General features: G+C 44.0%; 1 protein-coding gene across 3 annotated transcripts in view; it reads right to left on the bottom strand.

The window, feature by feature from the left end:
- CUX1 (cut like homeobox 1) overlaps nt 1-25,211 on the bottom strand; it is a 398,353-nt gene that overhangs the window by 112,280 nt on the left and 260,862 nt on the right. For all 3 annotated transcript variants that reach the window (XM_077836870.1, XM_077836868.1, XM_077836869.1), the window contains exons 10-12: nt 23,617-23,721; nt 18,335-18,523; nt 1,729-1,787 (exon numbers count right to left, since the gene is read on the bottom strand). In XM_077836870.1, the coding sequence (XP_077692996.1) occupies nt 1,729-1,787; nt 18,335-18,523; nt 23,617-23,721 (353 nt within the window). The remainder of the gene's footprint in view (nt 1-1,728; nt 1,788-18,334; nt 18,524-23,616; nt 23,722-25,211) is intronic.

Below are 25,211 nucleotides of genomic sequence, written 5' to 3'. Positions count from 1 at the left end.
TAGCAGCTAAGGACTGCCTGCTGCTTGGCAATGCAAAGCTGGAGCCCCTGGTAGAATACACCTTCCTACTGAAGAGATCCAGCTTCTTCACCTCCTTGGACTTAGGAGTCAGCCCCGGTTGTCCCTGCCTTTCCTTTTGGTTGGCAGCCTCCAGCACCAGAGTGCCCAGGCAGAGAACAAGTAAACAGATACTCATACACTTTGGAGGCCACAAAATATTTCCTCTCCACCCCTTTCGCTGTGGGGGAAGAGAGGCGGGCATTTGCCACAATGCCTGAGTGGTGTTATGGGTAGTCTTAATGAGGAGCAAAGCCACCCTCGAGGGATCTTCAGGGACCAGAATGTCAACCATAGGGTCAGTCTCCTCCAACACCTCCTCTGTCTGTATGCTCAAATTTTGAGCCACCCTCTTGAGCAACTCTTGATGTGCGCTCTTGTCCCTGACAGGCAGTGGTGGAAGTACCCAACATCATTTCATCCAGGGAAGATGACGGTCAGGAAGACCTGGTGCCCCCGTGGGCATCTTCCTCTTGTTCACAGATCCTCTTGTGCCAAAATGCCCTGTGCAGTGCCAGGAGTGGTGCTGGTTTCCAGGCCTGTGCACATCTCGATACCAGCTCTGGTGCCAGGTCACACAGTGGCCTCAGTGCCAGCCTGCATGCCCATCTCCTGCCCTTGCACAGGTTTCCAGACTACAGATGTCAATGATGATGGGACCCATGTCTCCAAACTCACTGACAAGACATACCCCGCTGGTGCCGCCTCACTCCACCACCTTAGTGGGAAAGCGACCTCTGTCTGTCTTCTTTCTCTAGTGCGGCACCAGTGAATGGGAGAGGTGCTGGACACTCGCATCAGAGGAGGTCTTAGGTGGCGGGGAATGGCGGTGCCGAGGGTCCTTGGAGCCTGAGTCCTTTCTTGGTGCTGCGGCCTCTCTTACCGATGCTGGTGCACTTCGCACCGAAGTGCTGGCCCTGGGGTCGGACGCCACCCGTGCTGGCTTTGGACAAAGGGCCGACTCCATGACAAATAGTTTCAGCCTAAAGTCCCTCTCCTTTTTGGTCCTTGGGCAGAAGTCTCTGCAGCTCTTACACTTGTCCGTTTGATGGGCTTCCCCCAAGCACTTCAGACAGGAGTCATGTGGATCTCCCTTTGGCATAGGCTTCAGACAGGACCTGCACGGTTTGAAACCCTGGGACCACGGCATGCCCCAGTCCCTGGGATGGGAAACGTGGTTGGGAGGGGGAACCCCCAACTGAAACGTACCGAAATCTAACTAAACTGCTTGAACTAACACACACTACGTTTTTTTAACTATTTACAGGTAAAATGAGAAAAAAGTCCACTAGGGGATCGCTTGCTGTTAGCAAGAGAGGAGCTGCTCCAACGACCGTCACTAGCGGTAAGAAGGAACTGAAGAGGCAGCGCCATGAAGGTGTGACTCCAGGGGGCTCCATGGCCGACCCGATGGGTACCACTAGGGGGTAAACCTTCCAGTGAACGTGCATGCGGCGCGAGCACACCTACTTGGAATCGACATGAGCAATCTCTCGAAGATGAACCATTGTACTGGGCTCTGAATGCAATTTGAGCCAAAACTGTACTTCCTTGCTTTTTGTGGTTTTGAGTTATTCTTGATTGTTCCAAGAACACAGATTTTTGGCTTCATTTAACAAGCATTGTTAATCTACGGTTTGTGAAGAAATTATGTAAGCATTTAACACTTACTTTAATTCTTTCTTAACCTCTTCATAGTCAGCCTGTGTTTTCAGTTTTTCTTCCAGTTGCTTAAAAAAAAAGAAAAGAAAAGAGAAATGTAATTATTTGGATGCGGGGGAGAGGTAAACTTTCAAAATAGTCTTTAAATTATTTCTTTGATACAGCAAAGAGTGTATGAGTCAGGAGTTACTACTGTTACCTAATTTACATATAATAGAAAACAAACTATACATAATTACATTAAACCAAATTATTGTCGATCTGCTTTTCCTTGTTTACAGAGCGCCAAGCATTGTACAACTAACAATTGATTTGTAACTGTACTGCATTACACAAACGTTAAAATTTTCACAAAGCTATTAAAGTAAAAAACAAGAGTAGTATTTTGGAATATGCTGTACTGCTACTGTATAGTCTTGTCTACAAGAAGAAAAGAGTTCAAGAAGCTATTGACCAGAATGCCTTAGGCTTGCAACACTTATTCAATGCCTTGTGTCCAAACAAAACAGCTTGTAGCAAGTGGTTTTACAAGCATTACTTATTGCAATAACTAATATGATTATACACTGAAGAGGAACCAATAAGACTGCACCACTGAGACTTGCTGAGCAGATCTTTTGCTCAAGTCTGGCTAATCTTTTGCAATCTTAATGGTTTGTCTTCAGTGCTGAGAAGAGGCCACAAGCACTGACCCTCCTTACACAACCCATAATGCAATGTCACGCATGTGAACATTACCCAAAAGCCCCTGTTCTCAACATCAGTGCTCAGCACTGTAGGATAAATGCTCCAGGAATCCTAAACTGTAGTGTTATGATTTTTGCCAACTATGCTGATGCCACATTACTGGTCGACACTGTACAAACAAAGAACAAAAAAAGACAGTCCCTGCCCCAAAAGAGCTTACAATTGAAACAGTTTCCTTCCTTAGTACAGACACAGCCTAGCTACACAAGAGAACAACAAGAGAATTTCTTGGGCTTACAACTTCCACAGACAAGTTGGGGTTGGTTCTGCTTTACTTGACTGGCTTAATTTTTGTTCAGCTCATTGATCCAAAATGATAATAGGTATCTGAAGAAAGAATACACACACTCCTCCCCCTGCAACATTGACAGCAGCAGCGCATTTTTGAAGCATGACACAATCAAAGTCAATATATTTACAGCAACAAAGTATAAGGTGGCATGAGATAAACATGTGCCAACTTTTTATGCATTGAAAATTTCTGATGGTAACATCTGCACAGAATCCAAAATCTCACTGAATGTCAAACTACTTTCACTGAAGAAAAATCTAGAGTAACAAGAAAAGGCATGAAACAAGCTTAACAAGTAAAACAATAAAGAGAAACATAACAGAGGGAAAGGGATAGAAATGACCAACCTGACGCAGCAACAAATGAAACAGGAAACAGTCTTACAACACTAGCTAGGTATAAATGCCTCAACAGATTAGACAGCAAATAACCTGAGTACTTGGATAGCCCTGCTGACTTCAATTAGACTTCTTCAGAGGGTAAAGATAGCAGAGCTGGGTCTTATTAGACAAAACTTTATCTTGTAACTTTTTAGAATAGGGCAAACATATCAGGTAGAAAGACTGACTGAAGGAAAGAACTGCCAACCCAGTAATGAACTCATCATCATCACTGGTTCTCATGCCTACTATCAAAGAAACTAAACAAAAGTAGTCATATTTTCCATTTGACTCAATCTGCCCTTTTTTCTTCAACCACACAAATTTATGTGCATTACTAAGAAAAATCTCCAAGCCCTGAAAGGATACAAGGATAATTTAGACAATCTAGTAAAATATTTGCATTTGCGTCCAGTTGCAGAACTTTTTCTTCTGAAACTCCAACATGGCTGGAATTTACCCCTTTTTTCTTATAATCCACACTTTCCCCATAGCTCCTACCAGGCATTTCTGTGGTCATTTCAGCCCTTCCTGGCATGTCAATTACTGTAATCTCTGTTTGCAAGGTTTGGAAATTCTCTGCAAAACAGGAAATGGCCATCTGGTTCATCATGTTGCCCCTATCTTCCTGTTTTTTGATATCAGACTCTTCAATCCTCACTTGTATTTCTTAGACTAATTTACTTCAAATGTTCTCTCTTAGAATGTATTACATAGATATTTCTGTGTACCTGAAATAATTCTGCCAATTTCCTCTTTTTACTCCTCATTTCCACATTGGAAAATTATGACAGTTTGATCAATTTTGCTACAATGGATTCAACGGAAGCGTTAATGAAAAAGAAATTATCCCATCCAATTAAAAAAACCCAGAGTCAAGTAGCAGGAGATGCTATTATGCCAGCTACCCATCAAGCAACATGTTCTAATGAATCATCATCACAGTGAATTCCAGGAAAGCAGAGCGAATTTTAACTTGTGGAACTCACAGCTGGAAAGATATTAATGAAGTGAGTAGCTTTTTACGAAGTTAAAAGAACCTTAGACAGGAAAATGAATAACCTCTATAGTTATTCTAGTTATGTGAAAAATAATAAGAGCTATTGGGATTAAGACAAAACTTCCATGTGGCGTATTATGGCACATTTTGGAGCTTTCCTCTGAAGTAGCGAACAATAGCCATTAATCAAAGGAAGGATACTCTAACTAGTAGGACTAGAAGGATACCGGATTTTGTTCTTGTATAGCAATAACTATGCGTGAGTTTTTAACCCCTCTAACATAGCCATGCTGCCCTAAGGAAAACTTCAAAGGATATCCTGCACATTTTAAACAGGCTCTGTATAGAATGCCACCTCTTTACAAAAGTGTTGCACATTTGTGTAATCCTGATGTCCAAGATCATGCCAGTGACACTTCAGTTCAGTGAGCTTTCTGTAAAGCCAGATACAGCAACTCATAGGTGTAACCAACTGTTCAAGTTATAGCTTGACACTGTGGAAAGTGGCCTTAGTGCACCAGAGAATCTGGCTCAACATTTACAAACCAGACCTAGTCACTAGCACTGAAGCAGGGAGATGTAAATGAGCCAGCCAGCCCTCGAGAAGGGATTCAGCTTTCAACCTTTCTAGGTGTTCTAAAAAGCCCTGCCAGTGTGTCTACTGAGAGGGCTACTGAATCAGAACATCCCACTTTGGCCATGTCTCTTTGCCAGCCATTTCTAACAACTTTGTTGATCCTTCTACAGCCAACACCCACTATCTGATACATTCATGTGATTTAAAACCTGGGGTGCATTACAATCCATCCTTCTTTTGATACTAGCTCTCAGATCCACAAACTTTGTGTTATTATATGACATACAGTGACAATCGAAAAGTAGACGACTGCCAAGTTACTCTGGCTTTAAGTACTGCAACAGAAAGCCATGTAATGGAGTGAATTAAAAATAGTAACACTAATAACAAGCTGGTTATTGCATTAGTTACTACTGTAGGGATATGCTAAGTAGGAAGGCCTTTTAGGGATACTTACCAAATACAAGATAACTAACATTACTTCCACTTGTAAGCCTGCCTTAATGTTACATGCAGTTTCATACAGTTATATTTCAGGAGGTTTTAAGTATAGATATGTGATTGTTATCACTGCCCAAAGCAACAAAACATTATCTACAGCTTTTGTTTTTGATGTGAAGATGTCTCCCTTAGAGCCTCAAACATACAGATCAATCTTATAACAGGATGGCAACACAGGAAGAGAGTAATATTGAAACAACTAAAATCCTTTGAACACTACAATAAAGCACATAGCAGGAGTGGCCAAACTTACTGGCCCTCCGAGCTGCATACGACAATCTTCAGAGCGCCGGAGCACACCTGCCAGGAGCCAGGGTTTCAGCCCAACTCCTGCTGAAGCTCCAAGCTCTGGCATGTGCACCTTGCAGGGCTGAAGCCCTGAGACCCTCCTCTCTGCTGGACAGAAGTTCCTACAACCCACCCCATTGCAAGGCAGAGGTCCCGAGCTCCCTCCACCCACTCTGATAGGTGGAGAATGGGGGCAGGGGGCAAAGGAGGCTTGCAAGCCACACTTTAATGGTAAAAGAGTCGCATGTGGCTCATGAGCCACAGTTTGGCCACCCCTGGCATACAGCCATTGTTCCCAAGGGGAAAACCCCATAATTAATATGGAGATCGCTGCCAAGGAAATTTTGCACTTTATACTTTTTAATAAACAATACAATCTGTATGTAATTAGACCATTTAGGTATTTGGCATCTCCCCAGCCAATCATTATTGTAAAACCGTATTAGTGTGGTAATTGTCTCAAACAACACTGGAAACCGCACAGAGCAAAGAACAATAAAAGGTTCAAACTGTGAAACAATCTGAAGGAACTAATCTCTTGTTCTAAATATCAACCTGGTTAATTCAGACAAAATAAAATGTGTTTTAATGTCCCCCAAAGTCTAAAAATACTCCAGTCAGAAGGATACAAATGTGCTGGTGGCAGTGAAAAATATTTCTACAAAGTAGCTTAGGAAGCGTCATCTTATCAAGAAATCAACTTGCATTTATTATACAAAAGAACATACAAATACCAAGTGTCAGAGTGCCCACTAGATTGTACCTTTTCCTAAAATATTTTTAAAATAATAATTAAATTATTATTAAATAAATAATTAAAACTGCTCTCTTTTGTTAGACCTGCATAGGATATGTTAGAGGGGTTAATAGTTAAATAATGCAATCTAAAAGATAGTTAGTTATCACTTAAAATCAAAGAGCACATACACAAATAGTCAATTAACCTAGGTCATTTGGTGCCAGGGCGACAGGATCTCTTGGCTAACTAGGGCTACTACATTTTTGCTGGATAGTGGGGAAGTTCTGACTCCAACTGACAAGGGGTTAAGACAGTTACAGTCAGAAAAGTCTTGATACTAGTGGACAGATTCTGATGATTACATCAGATGAAGATAAGGAAGCAATAATTTTGAAAGACACTGGAAGTATTGCTGAATTGTTTCATTAAACCACACAGTATTAAAGAATTCCCCCAAGATATGGATAAAGAACACTACTTTCATCTGTAAAACTGATTCATTTTTTGTGAAGGCGACCATTAAAATCTTAGCTATTTTAGAAGCACATGCTTTATAATCAAAATTTAAGGTCTACAAAACACTATTTTGACACGGTTCTGTGTAGAACAGAGTTCAGATCTCAGCTTTACTAGCATCAAAGAAAAGACAGGTAAATTAAATAATAATAATAACAATAATGTCACAGATAGGGACAAAATGGCACAAACATGATAAATTAGATAGAATCAAGGTATCAAAAATCATCACTGAGAACCAAAATATTAGCTTTAGCTGAACAAACCTGTGAGAATAGATATGAAGATTACTGAAATGAAAGTCAGAGTTGCTCTGTCACCAGCTCTGATAAAGGACCAATCTTAGTCCCATTAAAGTTAATGGCAAAACTCTTACTGACTTTGATCAGAGCACGATCCAATTCTAAGGGTGTAAGTTCAACACGTGGGTTCAAGCTATTTTGTCTAAAAAGCTTTATGAAAAGATTCGCAATAGCGGAATAGCCAGAGAAAATGTATCCCTCAAGAACAGCCCAGTTCCTTCGTCTCTCCACAGAAGTGATGCAAAAACAATGACAGATTGGCAGAGACTGATACCATCTTTACTGCTACCGGCAACAAGCGAGACCTGGTAGATTTTTATTTCCTCTACTGAATTTTCATGACAATTTTGCAAGGATGTCTTAGAACATACAGCAAGTGTACTGAGTTGAAGAATTTAAATTCCATCCCTAAAATACATTTTTCCACATAAACTAAACTACAACACAATAGAGCCTATACCCTCTGAAGAATGTCAGATTTAGAACAATGTGTCAAGGTTTGCAAACGAGAGCTGAGGCAATTTGATATAGTACAGGGACAAACTTTTTGGCTCAAGGGCCAAATCTCGGTGGGGAAATTGTATGCAGGGCCATGAAGCAGGGGGTTGAGGTGCGGGAGGGAGTGCGGGGTGCGGGAGAGGGTGTGGTGTGCAGGAAGAGGCTCAGGGCAAGGGGTTGGGGAGCAGGAGAGGTGCGGCAGGAGACTCAGGTCAGGGGGAGCTCAAGGCAGGGGGTTGCGGTGCAGGAGGGGTTCAGGGTGTGGGCTCCAGCTGGCACCACTTACCTCGAGTAGCTCTGGGGTGGCAGCGGCACGCAGCAGGGCTAAGGCAGGCTCCCTGCCTGACCTGGCCCTGTGCCGCTCCCGGAAGTGGCCAGCAGGTCCGCAGCGGCTCCTGGGAGTGAGGTGGGGCACACAGCTCTGCCGCATGCTGCCCTCGCTTGTGGGTACCACCCCCGAAGCTCCCATTGGCCATGGTTCCCTATTCCCGGCCAATGGGAGCTAATGGGGGCAGCACAGAGCTCTCTGTTCCCCTCTCCCCCCGCCTTCCCGGGGCCACAATAACACAGTGCTGGCTGCTTCCGGGAGCGGCATGGGGCCAGGGCAGGCAGGGAGCCTGTTTTAGCCCCGCTGTGTCATGGGGCTGGCAATCTCGTGGGCCAGATTAAAAGCCCTGACGGGTTGCATCCAGCCCTTGGGCTGTAGTTTGCCCTCCCCTGATATAGCAGGGCTAGAGAAACTTACACAGTAACTGCCTAAACCATGGCTGGCTTAAGTTGGCGCTATCAGCCTCTGACTTTCAGGAATGCTCAAACTAGAAATCTTTAACAAAATAGCTAAATTAACTTCATTTACTATTTACATCTTATAGCTGGTAGAACAATGAAAGAGACAGAAGGTAGAGGAAACTGATTCAAAACAGATGTCAGGAAAACATTTCTCATGCTTACTGACAGATCAGAAATGTGTGGAATGGTGCACAAAGACAGACAGTGGAAACAAAAGAAAATGGGGTCATTCAAGAAACACTTAGATATACCATCCTTGTGGTTTTCAGGAAAGTGCTACTGACTGATATACAGAAGGCCCAGGCCTGGGATACTAGCTACAAATTAGGTACTATCTTGGGGAAAACAGACAAAAATTAAAAATATGCTCTAATAAAGTTAAAAAGCTTCCTTTCAATCCTCATGCTTTCTTGTGTCTGTGCATCCAAAGAAGGCAAGTCCCTTTTCCAATGGGAGAAAAAAACCTGGTTGGGTGCATTTACAGGTTGACTGCTGAATGACAGATGTCCCTGACAAAACTGTGATACTGAATGAAGGCATGGCTTAGAGAGTTTTAAGTCCTGACAGGATTTGCTGTGTGATTTTTGGTTTGGTTATTTTTCAGACATATACATGGTTTTTCAATTATCCTAATTACAGTAATTTTACTGTTCTATGAAAAAATATTATTCAGAAAGAATCTGCACTAAAAATAACAATACATATAAAATCTGAACTTAAAATAGAACTGGAAACAGGCAGAGTGAGTTCAACAACAACAAAAAGTCATTAATTAAAACAAACCCCACAAAATGTCAACAAAACTACATTCTGAAGAAATGACTAACTCAACACAAGGAAAAAATAGTTATTAACTTTCTGTAACTGTTGTTCTTACAGATGTGTTGCACAAGTCCATTCCACTCTAGTTGTGTGCACACCTCAAGCAAAGTTGCTAGAAATTTTCCCCTCAGTGGTACCCGTCTGAGCACCTCAAGCACCCTCTGCTTCCACGTGCTGATCGCACCAATGTAAAGTGTCAACCCAACCCGGGGCCCCTTCAGTTCCCTCTGATGTAGAGGGGCAAAAGGATGGTTTGTGGAATGGACATGGGCAACGCATCTTAAAGAACAATAGTTATGGAACGTTAATAGCATCTTTTTCTTTGAGTGACTGCACATGTGCATTCCACTCTAGATGACTCACATGCAGTTGAATGATTGGAAGGATCGGAGTTCATGGACACGCAGAACAACTTGGTCAAAATTGGCATAATCTCTAGAATGCTGAGTGATGGCATAATAGGAGGAGAACGTGTGCACCAATGACCAGGTCGCTGCTTTACAACTGTACAGAAAAGGGATCTGTGCTAAGAATGCTTGTGACTCTGTTGAACGAGCAGTCAGGACAGCTGGCAGTGAAACACCGGCCTGATTGTAACAAGTGTGAATACGTGAAGTAATCCAGGACGAAACTGTCTGTAAAGAGATTGGGACACCTTTTCATCCTGTCAGCCACACTGCGAATAGTTGGGTGAACACTCAGAATGGTTTAGTTCTTTTTAGGTAGAATGCTAGGGCTCGTCTAACATCCAATAAGTGAAGACATTGTTCATTCCTATTTGCATGTGGCTTTGGGTAGAAGACAGGTAAGTAGATTGCCTGATTGCTATGAAATTGTGAAACCACTTTTGGGAGGAAATGGGTGAGGACGTAAATATATATTATCTTTAAAGAAGAATGCGTAGAGAGGCTCTGAAGAGAGGGCAGGGAGCTCCGACACCCTTCTGACCAAAGTGATACCTACTAAGATTTTTCCAGGAGAGGTATAATAAGGAGCACATTGTCAAAGGTTCAAACGGTGTTCCCATAAGCTTTGAACAAGTTCAGGTTCCAGAGAGGAATGGGCTCTCTTACTTGAGGGTATAACCTTTCTAGGCCTTTTAGGAATCGGACAGACATGTCATTTGAAAAAAACAGACTGGTTATCTACCCTGGGGTGAAGAGCGGATATTGCTGCATGGTGAACCTTGATAAAGGAGATTGCTAAGCCTTGCTGTTTTAGGTGCAATAGATACTCGAGTATGTCTTGTATGGATGAACACATGGGCGAGACTCCACAGTGGGATACTCAAACAGAGAGCCATTTCTACTTTGAGAGGTAAGTAGCTCTGGTGGAAGGCTTTCTACTACCTAGTAGGACCTGATGAACTTGCTCCAAGCAAGGTTGCTCTCTGGGATTTAGCCATGGAGCTTCCAGGCTGTTAGATGAAGGGAGCTCAGGTTCAGGTGGCGCATCCAACTGTGGTCCTGGGAAATCAGGTCCAGGTGCAATGGATTGGACTTGCCACTGAGAAATCTAGAAGAATGGGAGAACAACAGTTGGTGAGCCCATGCTGGGGCTATCAGAATAACATGGTCCCAGTCCTGCTTGATCTTTTACATCACTCTGCATGAGCAAAAAAGGGGAAGACGTATAGTAAAGATGTTCCGTCCAAGGTAGCAGAAAGGCGTCCATAATAGAATCTGCACTGTGTCCGCATAGGGAGCGGAACTGGTGAGACTTCCTCTTGTACCTGTTCACAAACAGGCCTGTCCGGGAAGTCCCCCATTGCTGGTAAATGTCTCTTGCCACATCTGGGCAAAGGGACCACTTGTGGTGACTGGAGAAAGACCTGCTGAGGCAATCTGCCAAGTCCTTTTGTGTTCCCGGATAGTAAGAGGACTCGAGGTTGGTTGAGTGGGCTATGCGAAACTCCCATAGCTGCACTGCTTCTTGACAAAGGAGGGAAAAGCAAGCTCCTCCTTGCCTGTTGAAGTAAAACATGGCTGTAGTGTTGTCCATGGAGAACAGCCAAGTTTCTGCCCATAATGTGAGGCAGAAAGGTCTGACAGGCCAGGAAAACCCGCTCTGAGTTCTCCGACATTGATGTGAAGAGAAAGTTCCACCGCAGACCAGCAGCAGATTTTTTCTGAGGGGCCCCTGGTGAGCTCCCCATCCTACTGCTAGGACATCTGAGACCAAGGACATTGACGGTTAAGGTTGTATAAAGGGAACACCCGCACAACCATGAGTGGGTCCAACCACCAACTGAGAGAGATGAGGTACCATGAGTACAGTGTCCAAATGGTGGTGGTTTGGCGAGGCCAGCCACATCTGGAAGAGTCTGAGGCACGTTGCGTGTTGTACCACATGTGAAAATGAGGCCACATGACTTAAAAGTCTCATACAATTTGGGCTGTTGTGATTAGATGGCCTTTAAGGTGTGTTATCAGGGATCCAACTGAATGAAAACACCCTTCTGGGAGGAAGGCCCTGGCCTGAGTACAGTTGAACGCCACCCCAGTGAACTCTAACCTGTGCACTGGAGCAAGGGCAGACTTTTCTGTATTTATTAGAAGGCCTAGGGTGAGTTGGACACCACCTGAGCCTTGGATTGGCCCTTGACTAGCCAGTCATCTAGACAGGGGTGCAGGTCTACCCATAACCTCCTATGGAAAGCTGCCACTACTGCCATGCCTATTGTGAACACCCATGAATCCGCAGACAGACTAAATGGGAGGACCGTGAATTGGTCGTGTGAGTGGTTCACTATAAATCAGAGGAAACATATGTGTCCTTGGTATATTGATATATAAAAATAGGCGTTTCTTAAATCTAGGGCAGCGTACCAATCCCCAGGATCCAGGGAGAGGATAATGGATATCAGGGTGACCATGGGGAACTTTATTTTCTAGAGATAGTTGCTGAGCTTCTGGAGCTCTAAAATGGGTCTGAAACCTCCTTTGGCTTTTGGGATTAGGAAATAACGGGAGTAGAACCCCTTCCCTCTTAAATTCCGTGGAACCTCTTCCACAGCTCCCACATGAAGGAGAAGTTGAACCTTCTGAACCAGAAGTTCTTTGTGAGAGGCGTCGTGAAGAGGGTCAGGGAGGGGTAGAAATAAACTGGAACGCGTGCTCAACACTCAATGGTCCATGGTGATATAGGACCACATACTGAAAAGTATGAAAGTCGGCTTTCATAGAATCATAGAATATCAGGGTTGGAAGGGACCTCAGGAGGTCATCTAGTCCAACCCCCTGCTCAAAGCAGGACCAATCCCCAACTGAATCATCCCAGCCAGGGCTTTGTCAAGCCTGACCTTAAAAATATCTAAAGAAGGAGATTCCACCACCTCCCTAGGTAACACATTCCAGTGTTTCACCACCCTCCTAGTGAAAAAGTTTTTCCTAACATCCAACCTAAACCTCCCCCACTGCAACTTAAGACCACTACTCCTTGTTCTGTCATCAGCTACCACTGAGAATAGTCTAGATCCATCCTCTTTGGAACCCCCTTTCAGGTAGCTGAAAGCAGCTATCAAATCCCCCCTCAACCTTCTCTTCCGCAAACTAAACAATCCCAGTTCCCTCAGCCTCTCCTCATAAGTCATGTGTTCCAGTCCCCTAATCATTTTTGTTGCCCTCTGCTGGACTCTCTCCAATTTTTCCACATCCTTCTTCTAGTGTGGGGCCCAAAACTGGACACAATACTCCAGATGAGGCCTCACCAATGTTGAATAGAGGGGAACGATCACGTCCCTCGATCTGCTGGCAATGCCCCTACATATCCATCCCAAAATGCCATTGGCCTTCTTGGCAACAAGGGCACACTGTTGACTCATATCCAGCTTCTCGTCCACTGTAACCCCTAGGTCCTTTTCTGCAGAACTGCTGCCGAACCATTCGGTCCCTAGTCTGATTCTTCTGTCCTAAGTGCAGGACTCTGCAAATGTCCTTGTTGAACCTCATCAGATTTTTTTTGGCCCAATCCTCTAATTTGTCTAAGGCCCTCTGCATCCTATCCCTACCCTCCAGGGTATCTACCGCTCCTCCCAGTTTAGTGTCATCTGCAAACTTGCTGAGGGTGCAATCCACACCATCCTCCAGATCATTTATGAAGATATTGAACAAAACAGGCCCCAGGACCAACCCTTGGGGCACTCCTCTTGATACCGGCTGCCAACTAGACATGGAGCCATTGATCACTACCCATTGAGCCCGACAATCTAGCCAACTTTCTATCCACCTTATAGTCCATTCATCCAGCCCATACTTCTTTAACTTGCTGGCAAGAATACTGTGGGAGACCGTGTCAAAAACTTTACTAAAGTCAAGGAACAACATGTCCACCGCTTTCCCCTCATCCACAGAGCCAGTTATCTCGTCATAGAAGGCAATTAGATTAGTCAGGCATGACTTGCCCTTGGTGAATCCATGCTGACTGTTCCTGATCACTTTCCTCTCCTCTAAGTGCTTCAGAAATTGGTTCCTTGAGGACCTGCTCCATGATTTTTCCAGGGACTGAGGTGAGGCTGACTGGCCTGTAGTTCCCAGGATCCTCCTGCTTCCCTTTTTTAAAGATGGGCACTACATTAGCCTTTTTCCAGTCATCCGAGACTTCCCCTGATCGCCATGAGTTTTCAAAGATAATGGCCAATGGCTCTGCAATCACATCCGCCAACTCCTTTAGCACTTTCGGATGCAGCGCATCCGGCCCTATGGACTTGTGCTCATCCAGCTTTTCTAAATAGTCCCGAACCACTTCTTTCTCCACAGAGGGCTGGTCACCTCCTCCCCATGCTGTGTTGCCCAGTGCAGCAGTCTGGGATCTGACCTTGTTCGTGAAGACAGAGGCAAAAAAGGCATTGAGTACATTAGCTTTTTCCACATCCTCTGTCACTAGGTTGCCTCCCTCATTCAGTAAGGGGCCCACACTTTCCTCAACTTTCTTCTTGGTGCTAACATACCTGAAGAAACCCTTCTTGTTACTCTTAACATCTCTTGCTAGCTGCAACTCCAGATGTGATTTGGCCTTCTTGATTTCACTCCTGCATGCCCGAGCAATATTTTTATACTCTTCCCTGGTCATTTGTCCAATCTTCCATTTCTTGTAAGCTTCTTTTTTGTGTTTAAGATCAGCAAGGATTTCACTCTTAAGCGAAGCTGGTCGCCTGCCATATTTACTATTCTTTCTACACATCGGGATGGTTTGTCCCTGTAACCTCAATAAGGATTCTTTAAAATACAGCCAGCTCTCCTGGACTCCTTTCCCCCTCAAGTTATTCTCCCAGGGGATCCTGGGCATCAGTTCCTGGAGGGAGTCGAAGTCTGCTTTTCTGAAGTCCAGGGTCCGTATTCTGCTGCTCTCCTTTCTTCCCTGTGTCAGGATCCTGAACTTGACCATCTCATGGTCACTGCCTCCCAGGTTCCCATCCACTTTTGCTTCTCTGACTAATTCTTCCCAGTTTGTGAGCAGCAGGTCAAGAAGAGCTCTGCCCCTAGTTGGTTCCTCCAGCACTTGCACCAGGAAATTGTCCCCTACACTTTCCAAAAACTTCCTGGATTGTCTGTGCACTGCTGTATTGCTCTCCCAGCAGATATCAGGGTGATTGAAGTCTCCCATGAGAACCAGGGCCTGTGATCTAGTAACTTCTGTGAGTTGCCAGAAGAAAGCCTCGTCCACCTCATCCCCCTGGTCCGGTGGTCTATAGCAGTCTCCCACCACGACATCACCCTTGTTGCTCACACTTCTAAACTTAATCCAGAGACACTCAGGTTTTTCTGCAGTTTCATACTTGAGCTCTGAGCAGTCATATTGCTCCCTTACATACAGTGCAACTCCCCCACCTTTTCTGCCCTGCCTGTCCTTCCTCAACAGTTTATATCCATCCATGACAGTACTCCAGTCATGTGAGTTATCCCACCAAGTCACTGTTATTCCAATCACATCATAATTCCTTGACTGTGCCAGGACTTCCAGTTCTCCCTGCTTGTTTCCCAGGCTTCTTGCATTTGTGTATAGGCACTTGAGGTAACTCGCTGACCGGTCCCTCTTTCTCAGTATGAGGCAGGAGCCCTGCCCTCTCGTGCGCTCCTGCTCATGCTTCCTCCCGGTATCCCACTTCCCCCAGGGCTTTAGTCTCCTTCCCCTGCTGAACCTAGTTTAAAGCCCTCCTCACTAGGTTAGCCAGCTTGCTTGCGAAGATGCTCTTCTCTCTCTTCGTTAGGTGGAGCCCATCTCTGCCTAGCACTCCTCCTTTTTGGAACACCATCCCATGGTCAAAGAATCCAAAGCCTTCTCTTCGACACCACCTGCGTAGCCATTCGTTGACTTCCACGATTCGACGGTCTCTTCCCAGGCCTTTTCCTTCCACGGGGAAGATGGACGAGAAGACCACTTGCACCTCAAACTCCTTTATCCTTCTTCCCAGAGCCACGTAGTCTGCAATGATCCGCTCAAGGTCATTCTTGGCAGTATCATTGGTGCCCACGTGGAGAAGCAGGAAGGGGTAGCGATTTCAAATAAAGGAGAAACAGGATCTGGAAAAATTAGAAAACATCCAGCGGAGGGCAACAAAAATGATTAGGGGACTGGAACACATGACTTATGAGGAGAGGCTGAGGGAAATGGGATTGTTTAGTCTGCGGAAGAGAAGAATGAGGGGGAATTTGATAGCTGCTTTCAACTACCTGAAAGGGGGTTCCAAAGACGATGGATCTAGACTGTTCTCAGTGGTAGCAGATGACAGAACAAGGAGTAATGGTCTTAAGTTGCAGTGGGGGAGGTTAAGGTTTGATATTAGGAAAAAAGATTTTCACTAGGAGGGTGGTGAAACACTGGAATGTGTTACCTAGGGAGGTGGTGGAATCTCCTTCCTTAGAAGATTTTAAGTTCAGGCTTGACAAAGCCCTGGCTGGGATGATTTAGTTGGGGATTGGTCCTGCTTTGAGCAGGGGGTTGGATTAGATGACCTCCTGAGGTCCCTTCCAACCCTGATATTCTATGATTCTATGATCTGGTATCATGGGAACTGGTACAGAGTCCTTGAGTGTCCCATCGAAACACCAGCTTAGAACCCCCTGGATGTCTCAGGGTGGGGGTGGGGAGGCACTGACACTGAGGTAGAAGACGGTGGTGGCCTACACCTAAAACCCCTTCTTCTCTGCGGATCCTGACTGGCAGCTGGGGCAGAGAACCAGATGGGCTGTTGAAGTCTGTAGTACTTCCTTGAAGGAGCTGGTATGTACAATGCCAGAGACTTAAGGATCGTCCTGGAGTCTTTTAGACTATGAAACTTCACATCAGTCTGATCTCAAAAGTGCGAAGTTCCTTCAAAAGGTAGGTCCTGAAGGGTTTGCTGAACCTCCTGCGGGAGTCCTGAGAACTGTAGCCACGAACTCCTGCGCATGGTCACTGCCGAAGTCAGAGACCTGACTGCAGAGTCAACTGCATCCAAAACAACTTGCAACCTCGCCACTGATTTTCGCTCATCCACCAGTGAAGAGAACCCTTGCCTAGCATCTTGTGGGAGCAAGTCCTTGAATTTCTGTATGGAGTCCCACATATTAAAATCATACCTTCCCAGCAGTGTCTGCTGGTTTGAAATTCTGAGTTGTAACTCCCCAGTAGGATAACCTTTCCGACTGAACACATCTAATGTCTTTGAGTCTTTTGATTTTGGGGCTGCACCCTGATGACCCTGCCTTTTTCTCCCATTAGCAGCAGCTAGCACCAGGGATTCCTGGGAGGAGAGGAATGGATGCACAGGAACTCATAACCCCGGCAGGAGCAAAGTATTTTTGTTCAGCCCTTTCTGACAAAGGGAATTGGATGTGGAGATCTGCCACAAGGTCTTAACAAGGTCCATAATGGCCTCATCGACAGGCAGGGCTATTTCTGAGGGGCCCGTAGCAGCTAAAATGTCAACCAGGCTATTGGAGGACTCTTTCACTTCCTTCACCTGTATGCCCAGACTTAAGACCACCCTCTTCAACAAGACTGGTGCCATGATGAAGATGCCTTCACTGAGGACAGCATAGCCAGCTTCCCTTTTGATGGCAGCAAAGGGCATGGTACTGAACAATGACAGGATCCAGTGGGTTCCCTCCTGTCCACAGGCACCGATAACACCAACTCTTGAACTGCCAGTGATACTGGTATCTGACTGCAGCAAACGCCTCTGGTGTGGTCATGCTGTGCAGCAGATGTAGACAGCTCTTTTGGTACCGGATTGGATGGTGCCTACATAGGCACCAAAGTGAACGGTGCCAACTTTTGTGGTACCGAGGCAGAGGAGTGCTTGGTTTAGATTGCACTCTAATCTGATTCCCATGCCTGGCTGTCTTTGGTGCCAGGGATCGCCTCTTCTTGACTGTCTCTGTCTTGTGCCCTTTCCTTGGCACTAGGGATGGTGATCGGTGCCAGGACTTTGGTACGATAGAAGGAGTACTCCTTACCGACACTGAGGCATTCAGTGCAGAATCCAATTGGCTTGGCTGAAATGGAGGTCTCAGTGCTGCCTCCATGAGCAAAAATTTTAGCCTGGCCTCCCGGTCCTCCTTCTCCAAAGCTTAAAGTCCCTACAGATCTGGCAATGGTCCCCCTCGTGAGCTTCTTCCAGGCACTTCAGGCAGCTTGAGTGCAGGTCACTCAGGAGCATAGCCTTGTTGCAGGAGGCACACGGCTTAAAGCCCTGTGACCAAGGCATGCCTCGGAACCGGGGAACAGATAAAACTCCACTAAAACACTAAGTTACAGAACTTCACTAAAATTAGCTATAAGTGACTAAAAACTGACTACAACTAACTATATACATAAAGAAAAAGACCACTGAGAGAGCTTCTAAAAGTAAGTATAGCAGTTCCAGTGACTGTCACAGGCAGTAAGAAGGAATTGAGGGGCCGCGGGTTTGGCTGGATGCTTTATACCAGCGCTACCAAAATGTGGCAGCAGAGGGCGCTCAAGCTGCCCGACAGGTACCACAGACGGAAAAAATTGCAGTGACTGTGCTCGGGCATGGACACACCTAGAGTTGAATGTACATGTGCAATCACTCGAACACACTGTGCCACTCACAACTACAATGGATGATGGAATCTGCACTAGTGAACTAGTGCATGTTTAAGAGTCCTACTCTGAATAAGGAATGAGCAAACTGTGCTGAATGCACAACTGATCCTTACTTTAAGTGTGCTGTTCTTGGCAGTCAGCTGCTGCTCCAGCTGTGATATCTGGCTGGTGGAGTTCTCACGAAGTTTGGTGAGGCTGCCTTGGAGTCTCTGGACATCTTCTACGAGCTGGGCAATTTCACGTTCTTTTGCAGCCAGTTCCACCTCCAAGCTAGATCGCGTCAGCACCTCTATGGCCTGCTCCTAATGTGAAAGAAATAACATTATACCATATCAATACAGGCAACGTGCTCAAACAGGAGGCAGTTTGGTCAGGACCAAGCATGGAACTGGAAGTCAGAAACTCCTGATAGAGAGAACAGATTTAGCTACACCACATGGGTGTTGGGAAGACCCAGGAGTTAATATCTGCATAGTGCTTTGAAGATACAAAATGCTCTATTTAACATTATTGAATATTATTAATAATAGTACTTCTGGCAATGAAATCTTGTGCTTTAAAAATAATCAGATAGTATGCCATTTCAGAAGAATGGGGGGAAATGTTTGACCTATAAATTACAATCTGGGTCAGACCAATGGTCCATCTAGCCCAGTAACCTGTCTTCTCACAGTGGCCAATGCCAGGTGCTTCAGAGGGAATGAACAAAACAGGCAAACATTCCCTGTTATCCACTCCCAGTTTCTGGCAATAGCCATTGATGGGCCCATCATCCATGAACTTATCTAATTCTTTTTAGACCCCCCCCCCACTATAGTTTTGGCCTTCACAGCATCCCCCCCGGCAATGAGTTCCACAGGCTAACTGCGTTGTGTGAAGAAGTATTTTCTTTTGTTTGTTTTAAACTTTCCTCCTATTAATTTCATTGGGTGACCTCTGGTTCTTGTGTTATTTGAAGGAGTAAATAACATTTCCTTATTCACTTTCTCTGTTTCGCTCACGATTTTATAGACCTCTATCATATCCCCCCTTAGCTGTCTCTTTTCCAAACTCAGTAATCCCAATCTTTTTCATCTCTTCTCATATGGAAGATGTTCCATATCCTTAATCATTTTTGTTGCCCTTCTCCGTACCTTTCCCAATTCTAATATATATTTCTTGAGATGGGGTTATCAGAATTGCCCATAGCATTCAAGGTTTGGGCATACCATGGCACATCCCCATTATTGTGGCTTCCTAGCTGCCAATAGCTCCCAGGACAGTGAGGCAGGAACTAGGAGGGAGAAAGATAAGGGAAGAGGGAGATGGAGCTATGTTTTATCTTTTTCACCTAAGTTTTATGGGACCAGATAGGGCCTGGGTAAAGTAGACTTGCACCCCTGACCCCACCCCATTCAATCTCAACTTCTTCCCCAGAAAACAGACCATATAGATTGGTTTCAGAGTAACAGCCGTGTTAGTCTGTATTCGCAAAAAGAAAAGGAGTCCTTGTGGCACCTTAGAGACTAACCAATTTATTTGAGCATGAGCTTTCGTGAGCTACAGCTCACTTCATCAGATGCATACCGTGGAAACTGCAGCAGACTTTATATATACACAGAGAATATGAAACAATACCTCCTCCCACCCCACTGTCCTGCTGGTAATAGCTTATCTAAAGTGAGCATCAGGTTAGGCCATTTCCAGCACAAATCCAGGTTTTCTCACCCTCCACCCCCCCACACAAATTCACTCTCCTGCTGGTGATAGCCCATCCAAAGTGACAACTCTTTACACAATGTGCATGATAATGAAGTTAGGCCATTTCCTGCACAAATCCAGGTTCTCTCACTCCCTCACCCCCCTCCAAAAACCCACCCCCATACACACACAGACTCACTCTCCTGCTGGTAATAGCTCATCCAAACTGACCACTCTCCAAGTTTAAAACCAAGTTAAACCAGAACATCGGGGGGGGGGGGGTAGGAAAAAACAAGAGGAAATAGGCTACCTTGCATAATGACTTAGCCACTCCCAGTCTCTATTTAAGCCTAAATTAATAGTATCCAATTTGCAAATGAATTCCAATTCAGCAGTTTCTCGCTGGAGTCTGGATTTGAAGTTTCTTTGTTTTAAGATAGCGACCTTCATGTCTGTGATTGCGTGACCAGAGAGATTGAAGTGTTCTCCGACTGGTTTATGAATGTTATAATTCTTGACATCTGATTTGTGTCCATTTATTCTTTTACGTAGAGACTGTCCAGTTTGACCAATGTACATGGCAGAGGGGCATTGCTGGCACATGATGGCATAAATCACATTGGTGGATGTGCAGGTGAACGAGCCTCTGATAGTGTGGCTGATGTTATTAGGCCCTGTGATGGTGTCCCCTGAATAGATATGTGGGCACAATTGGCAACGGGCTTTGTTGCAAGGATAAGTTCCTGGGTTAGTGGTTCTGTTGTGTGGTATGTGGTTGTTGGTGAGTATTTGCTTCAGGTTGGGGGGCTGTCTGTAGGCAAGGACTGCCCTGTCTCCCAAGATTTGTGAGAGTGTTGGGTCATCCTTTAGGATAGGTTGTAGATCCTTAATAATGCGTTGGAGGGGTTTTAGTTGGGGGCTGAAGGTGACGGCTAGTGGAGTTCTGTTATTTTCTTTGTTAGGCCTGTCCTGTAGTAGCTAACTTCTGGGAACTCTTCTGGCTCTATCAATCTGTTTCTTTACTTCCGCAGGTGGGTATTGTAGTTGTAAGAATTATAACATTCATAAACCAGTCGGAGAACACTTCAATCTCTCTGGTCACGCAATCACAGACATGAAGGTCGCTATCTTAAAACAAAGAAACTTCAAATCCAGACTCCAGCGAGAAACTGCTGAATTGGAATTCATTTGCAAATTGGATACTATTAATTTAGGCTTAAATAGAGACTGGGAGTGGCTAAGTCATTATGCAAGGTAGCCTATTTCCTCTTGTTTTTTCCTACCCCCCCCCCCGATGTTCTGGTTTAACTTGGTTTTAAACTTGGAGAGTGGTCAGTTTGGATGAGCTATTACCAGCAGGAGAGTGAGTCTGTGTGTGTATGGGGGTGGGTTTTTGGAGGGGGGTGAGGGAGTGAGAGAACCTGGATTTGTGCAGGAAATGGCCTAACTTCATTATCATGCACATTGTGTAAAGAGTTGTCACCTTGGATGGGCTATCACCAGCAGGAGAGTGAATTTGTGTGGGGGGGTGGAGGGTGAGAAAACCTGGATTTGTGCTGGAAATGGCCTAACCTGATGCTCACTTTAGATAAGCTATTACCAGCAGGACAGTGGGGTGGGAGGAGGTATTGTTTCATATTCTCTGTGTATATATAAAGTCTGCTGCAGTTTCCACAGTATGCATCTGATGAAGTGAGCTGTAGCTCACGAAAGCTCATGCTCAAATAAACTGGTTAGTCTCTAAGGTGCCACAAGGACTCCTTTTCTTTAGACCATATAGAGAGGTCAAGTATTGTGCTGTGGAAGCAGCTTCCATGCAGAATTGGAGCAAATCCTTGTGCAGAAGGGATACTGCATGTTTAGATCTAGGGAGCATGATCTAGCCCAATACTTGGTGCTTATATAGCAATCTTCATTCAGAGGCTGCTAAGCACCTTTACAAACTTTAAGGAATAGATCTCACAATATGCTGAGGTAGGTAAGTACTCCTTTTACTAATGGATGAAGTGGGCCAACCAGACGGCGAGCGACATGCCAAAGCTCACACCATGAGTCAGTGGCGAAAACCCAATCCATAAATGTTGACACCTAGTCCCTCTTGTTACAACAAATGACATTGCCAGATACTGGATACCTATGTATTTTCCAGAATAGAAATAACTAAGTGCCTTTTCCATATCTTCCCAAACACTTAGCTTGATTTCCAACGTCTACATACTAGTGTCGTATCTCATACAGAAAGGCAGAAATCTGAACAGCAGTTAATAATGCCCTCCTATTACAGTGAATTATACTTTTTATCTTGAAAAAACCCTCTAATTTGCTTGCATCAAACATCATAAATTGTGTAACTGTCTACTGCATATCTCTATTGAGATCAGAACACAAGTTTGAAATAAGACAGATAATAATCATTTTCATCCTGCAATAGTTGTCATATTAAATACGAATGAGGTGCAAAAGTAGTATTGAACACAAGAAAAACCTAATGCTAAAATAAAAAGGCTGGAATATAAACTGGGAAGAGACCGGTAATTCAAAGTTAAGGCTAATATTTTGACTTTTTATTTATGCTGTTAGGCCTTGATTCTGGTCTAGTTAACTTCAGTGAGAATATCACTGGGAACTTAATACAGTCTTTAGGCTTTTTGGTTTGTGACACAACTGTACCAAAAAGTACTTTTAAGGCAACTATGTATTCTTCTGTCTGATATCGAGCAGTGAATGTATTTGGTTCAAAATAAAAAAGTAGCATATCAGGAATAATTTTTGTTAAATTAGTCAGTTGCAATCAGAGCCAGTTTTCCATTTTTTTAAGGTAACCACCCCCTACTATTCATCTGGATAGGCTAAACTCAAAAGGAATTTTCCTTTCAAATATGACAGGTTTCAGATCATGGTTATTAATCCAGAAAAATTCTGAGGAATGTAATACTATGTGCCTGGAAGGTTGAACAGGCAAAGGGATAGTGTAAACAATCTCCAAAAACAAAACAAGTACATCTATTTCATTTTAAAATACTTGTAGGAAGACCAAAAAAACAAAAAGTCAATACAAATAAGAAAGAGAACACATAATATATCAGTTTGTTAACTTTTTCCTATTTCCTTATGAACTAATTTATCATAGCAGAAGGAGATATTCAGTGAAAAAGATACCACATAGTCTGAAACGTTATTTTTAAACTTTCTTCTAGAACTCTATTCTAAGAACAATATGACACTAGGTAATGCTCCGATAGGCCACTAGTACAATTCTTTGTTGGTTGAAATCACTTGGCCTACCCTACAGCCTCATGCCTCACTATGTACCCAATGCATGTGTTAATAACCTATTAATGCAAGCCCTGTTGTATGGCATTGCTCAATTTATTTTTCTGCTGTCGCAGCGTCTATCAACTCGAAAGAATCTTTGATAGCTGCTGCTATCTGTCTGGACTCCCTGAGCAGTTGCTGAATGAGTGCTGCCCAGCTCATACTAGCATCCAAAGAGCAGATGGGATTTCCACTCCTGTCCCCCGTCTTCGACTGCCTCCAATCTCAGTGAATAGCTTGTCCAACAAAAATGTAACCAACTTACAATTTCCAGGAACACAATTCTGTTTCAGCTAAAATATTAGTCCAAACAGATATTTTTATAACTGTGAGCATAAATTGAAAGAGCTGGACTGCAGGAATGTCAGAAACCTGTAAGAGTAGGTAAATATTTTCTCACCACATCAGGTGCCTTCTGGATCTGCGTAGCAAGCTGGAGAGATTTGTTAGCTGACGAGAGCTGCTCCCTTAAGGTTTCTGCCTCTCTCTGAGCCACCTCTGCCCTCTGAAGGAAATGAAAAGGGGTGAAAAGAAAAAGTACATTCAGTTTAACAACTGACAATTATTACAAGAACATTCATCAATTCATGCCTGACTGACTGTAATTGATTTTCCTAAACACTGAACCTAATAAATGTTAGGAAAAATACATAGAATGTGATGGATTTTTATTTTAAACAGTACAAGGAGGAAATAATTGAGCGATTATGACAGTAATTTAACGCTAGGAGCAAGGAATCCCCTGCTGATACTAATGCTGTGGCCCACTGAATTTCCCAGACTGAATAAATACAAGTGGAAATGGAGACTTTTTATTCAATTTCTTTCTATTCTTCTCCACCAAGCAGATTTTATTGCAGGATTCCTCATGGGAATAATTCTCACGGGAAACACTGAATTAAAAGACATTCTGGCTATTCTCCCTAAAATATACAAATGCTTTGGGTTATCTTTCCTCAGCAATTATTTGCCAAAAAGTGAATTGTGAAGTTTTGTCCATTTCAGATGTTCTATTTATGAAACAATGTTTAACCCCTCCAAAGCCAACAACTTTGTATAGATCAGATACCAGCTACTGACAATTTCAGCAATATCTGATAAGCTTTTGTGGGGCGGGGACTTTTTGTTCTTTTTGTTCTGTTTGTACAGTGCACAACGGGGTCCTAACCATGATTGGGGCTCCCAGGAACTACTGCAATATAAATAATAATTAAAAAGATTAAAAAACCCATAGGTTTCAGGGGAAAGAATGTTCATACAGGAGTTTGGGTGGCAATTGGTGGATCACAGGTGACTTCAGAGAGCATGTGGGAGAAAAAGTGCTTTCTACCACCTGTTCTCAAGTTCCAATTAAGAAAAACAGCACAAAAATCTAATTATTTTTTACAGCACACCCCGCTTTTGGCTTATTAGAAGTAAAAATTATTCTTATCCACCCTAATTATTACCTGCTCCATCCGGTCCCACCAATTAAAATATCACTCCTCTTCCAGTACAAATCAACTACAATCATCTTTTATGCCCACTGCTCAGACCATATTGCTCCTTTTTCTGAATCCCTGAGCTGGTTCAGTCCTGCCTCCAGATGAAGCACATGATACTAACAATCACTCTAAAGACTGTGCAGTGCTGCCCCTATCTACACTGCAAATCTTGTCTTTGTGATCCAACTTGTCCCCTTTACTATGCCAATGATGTGCTCCCTTTATTTTCTTCTCCCACTCTCACCTTCATGCTTTCTTCTACACATCCCTTTACACCTGGAACGATCCTCCTATTTCTGTGAAACATACTCCCTCCCCTCATCAATAAATCCTTCCTGCAAGGTCCACAAACTAACAAAAACAAAGCCTATATCCATTTTCTTGGAGTCACCTGTATTTTTTGTCTGATCATTGTCTGACTTTCAAATTATAAGTGACACTGAGCAGCAAATGTGTTTTAATTCAGATCTCATTCAGCATACTATCAGGAATTAAATATGTAATTTGTGAT

This window comes from Eretmochelys imbricata, chromosome 17, assembly GCF_965152235.1.
Source record: "Eretmochelys imbricata isolate rEreImb1 chromosome 17, rEreImb1.hap1, whole genome shotgun sequence".
Lineage (NCBI taxonomy): Eukaryota > Metazoa > Chordata > Testudines > Cheloniidae > Eretmochelys > Eretmochelys imbricata.
This window is presented reverse-complemented; position numbering and strand designations above follow the sequence as displayed.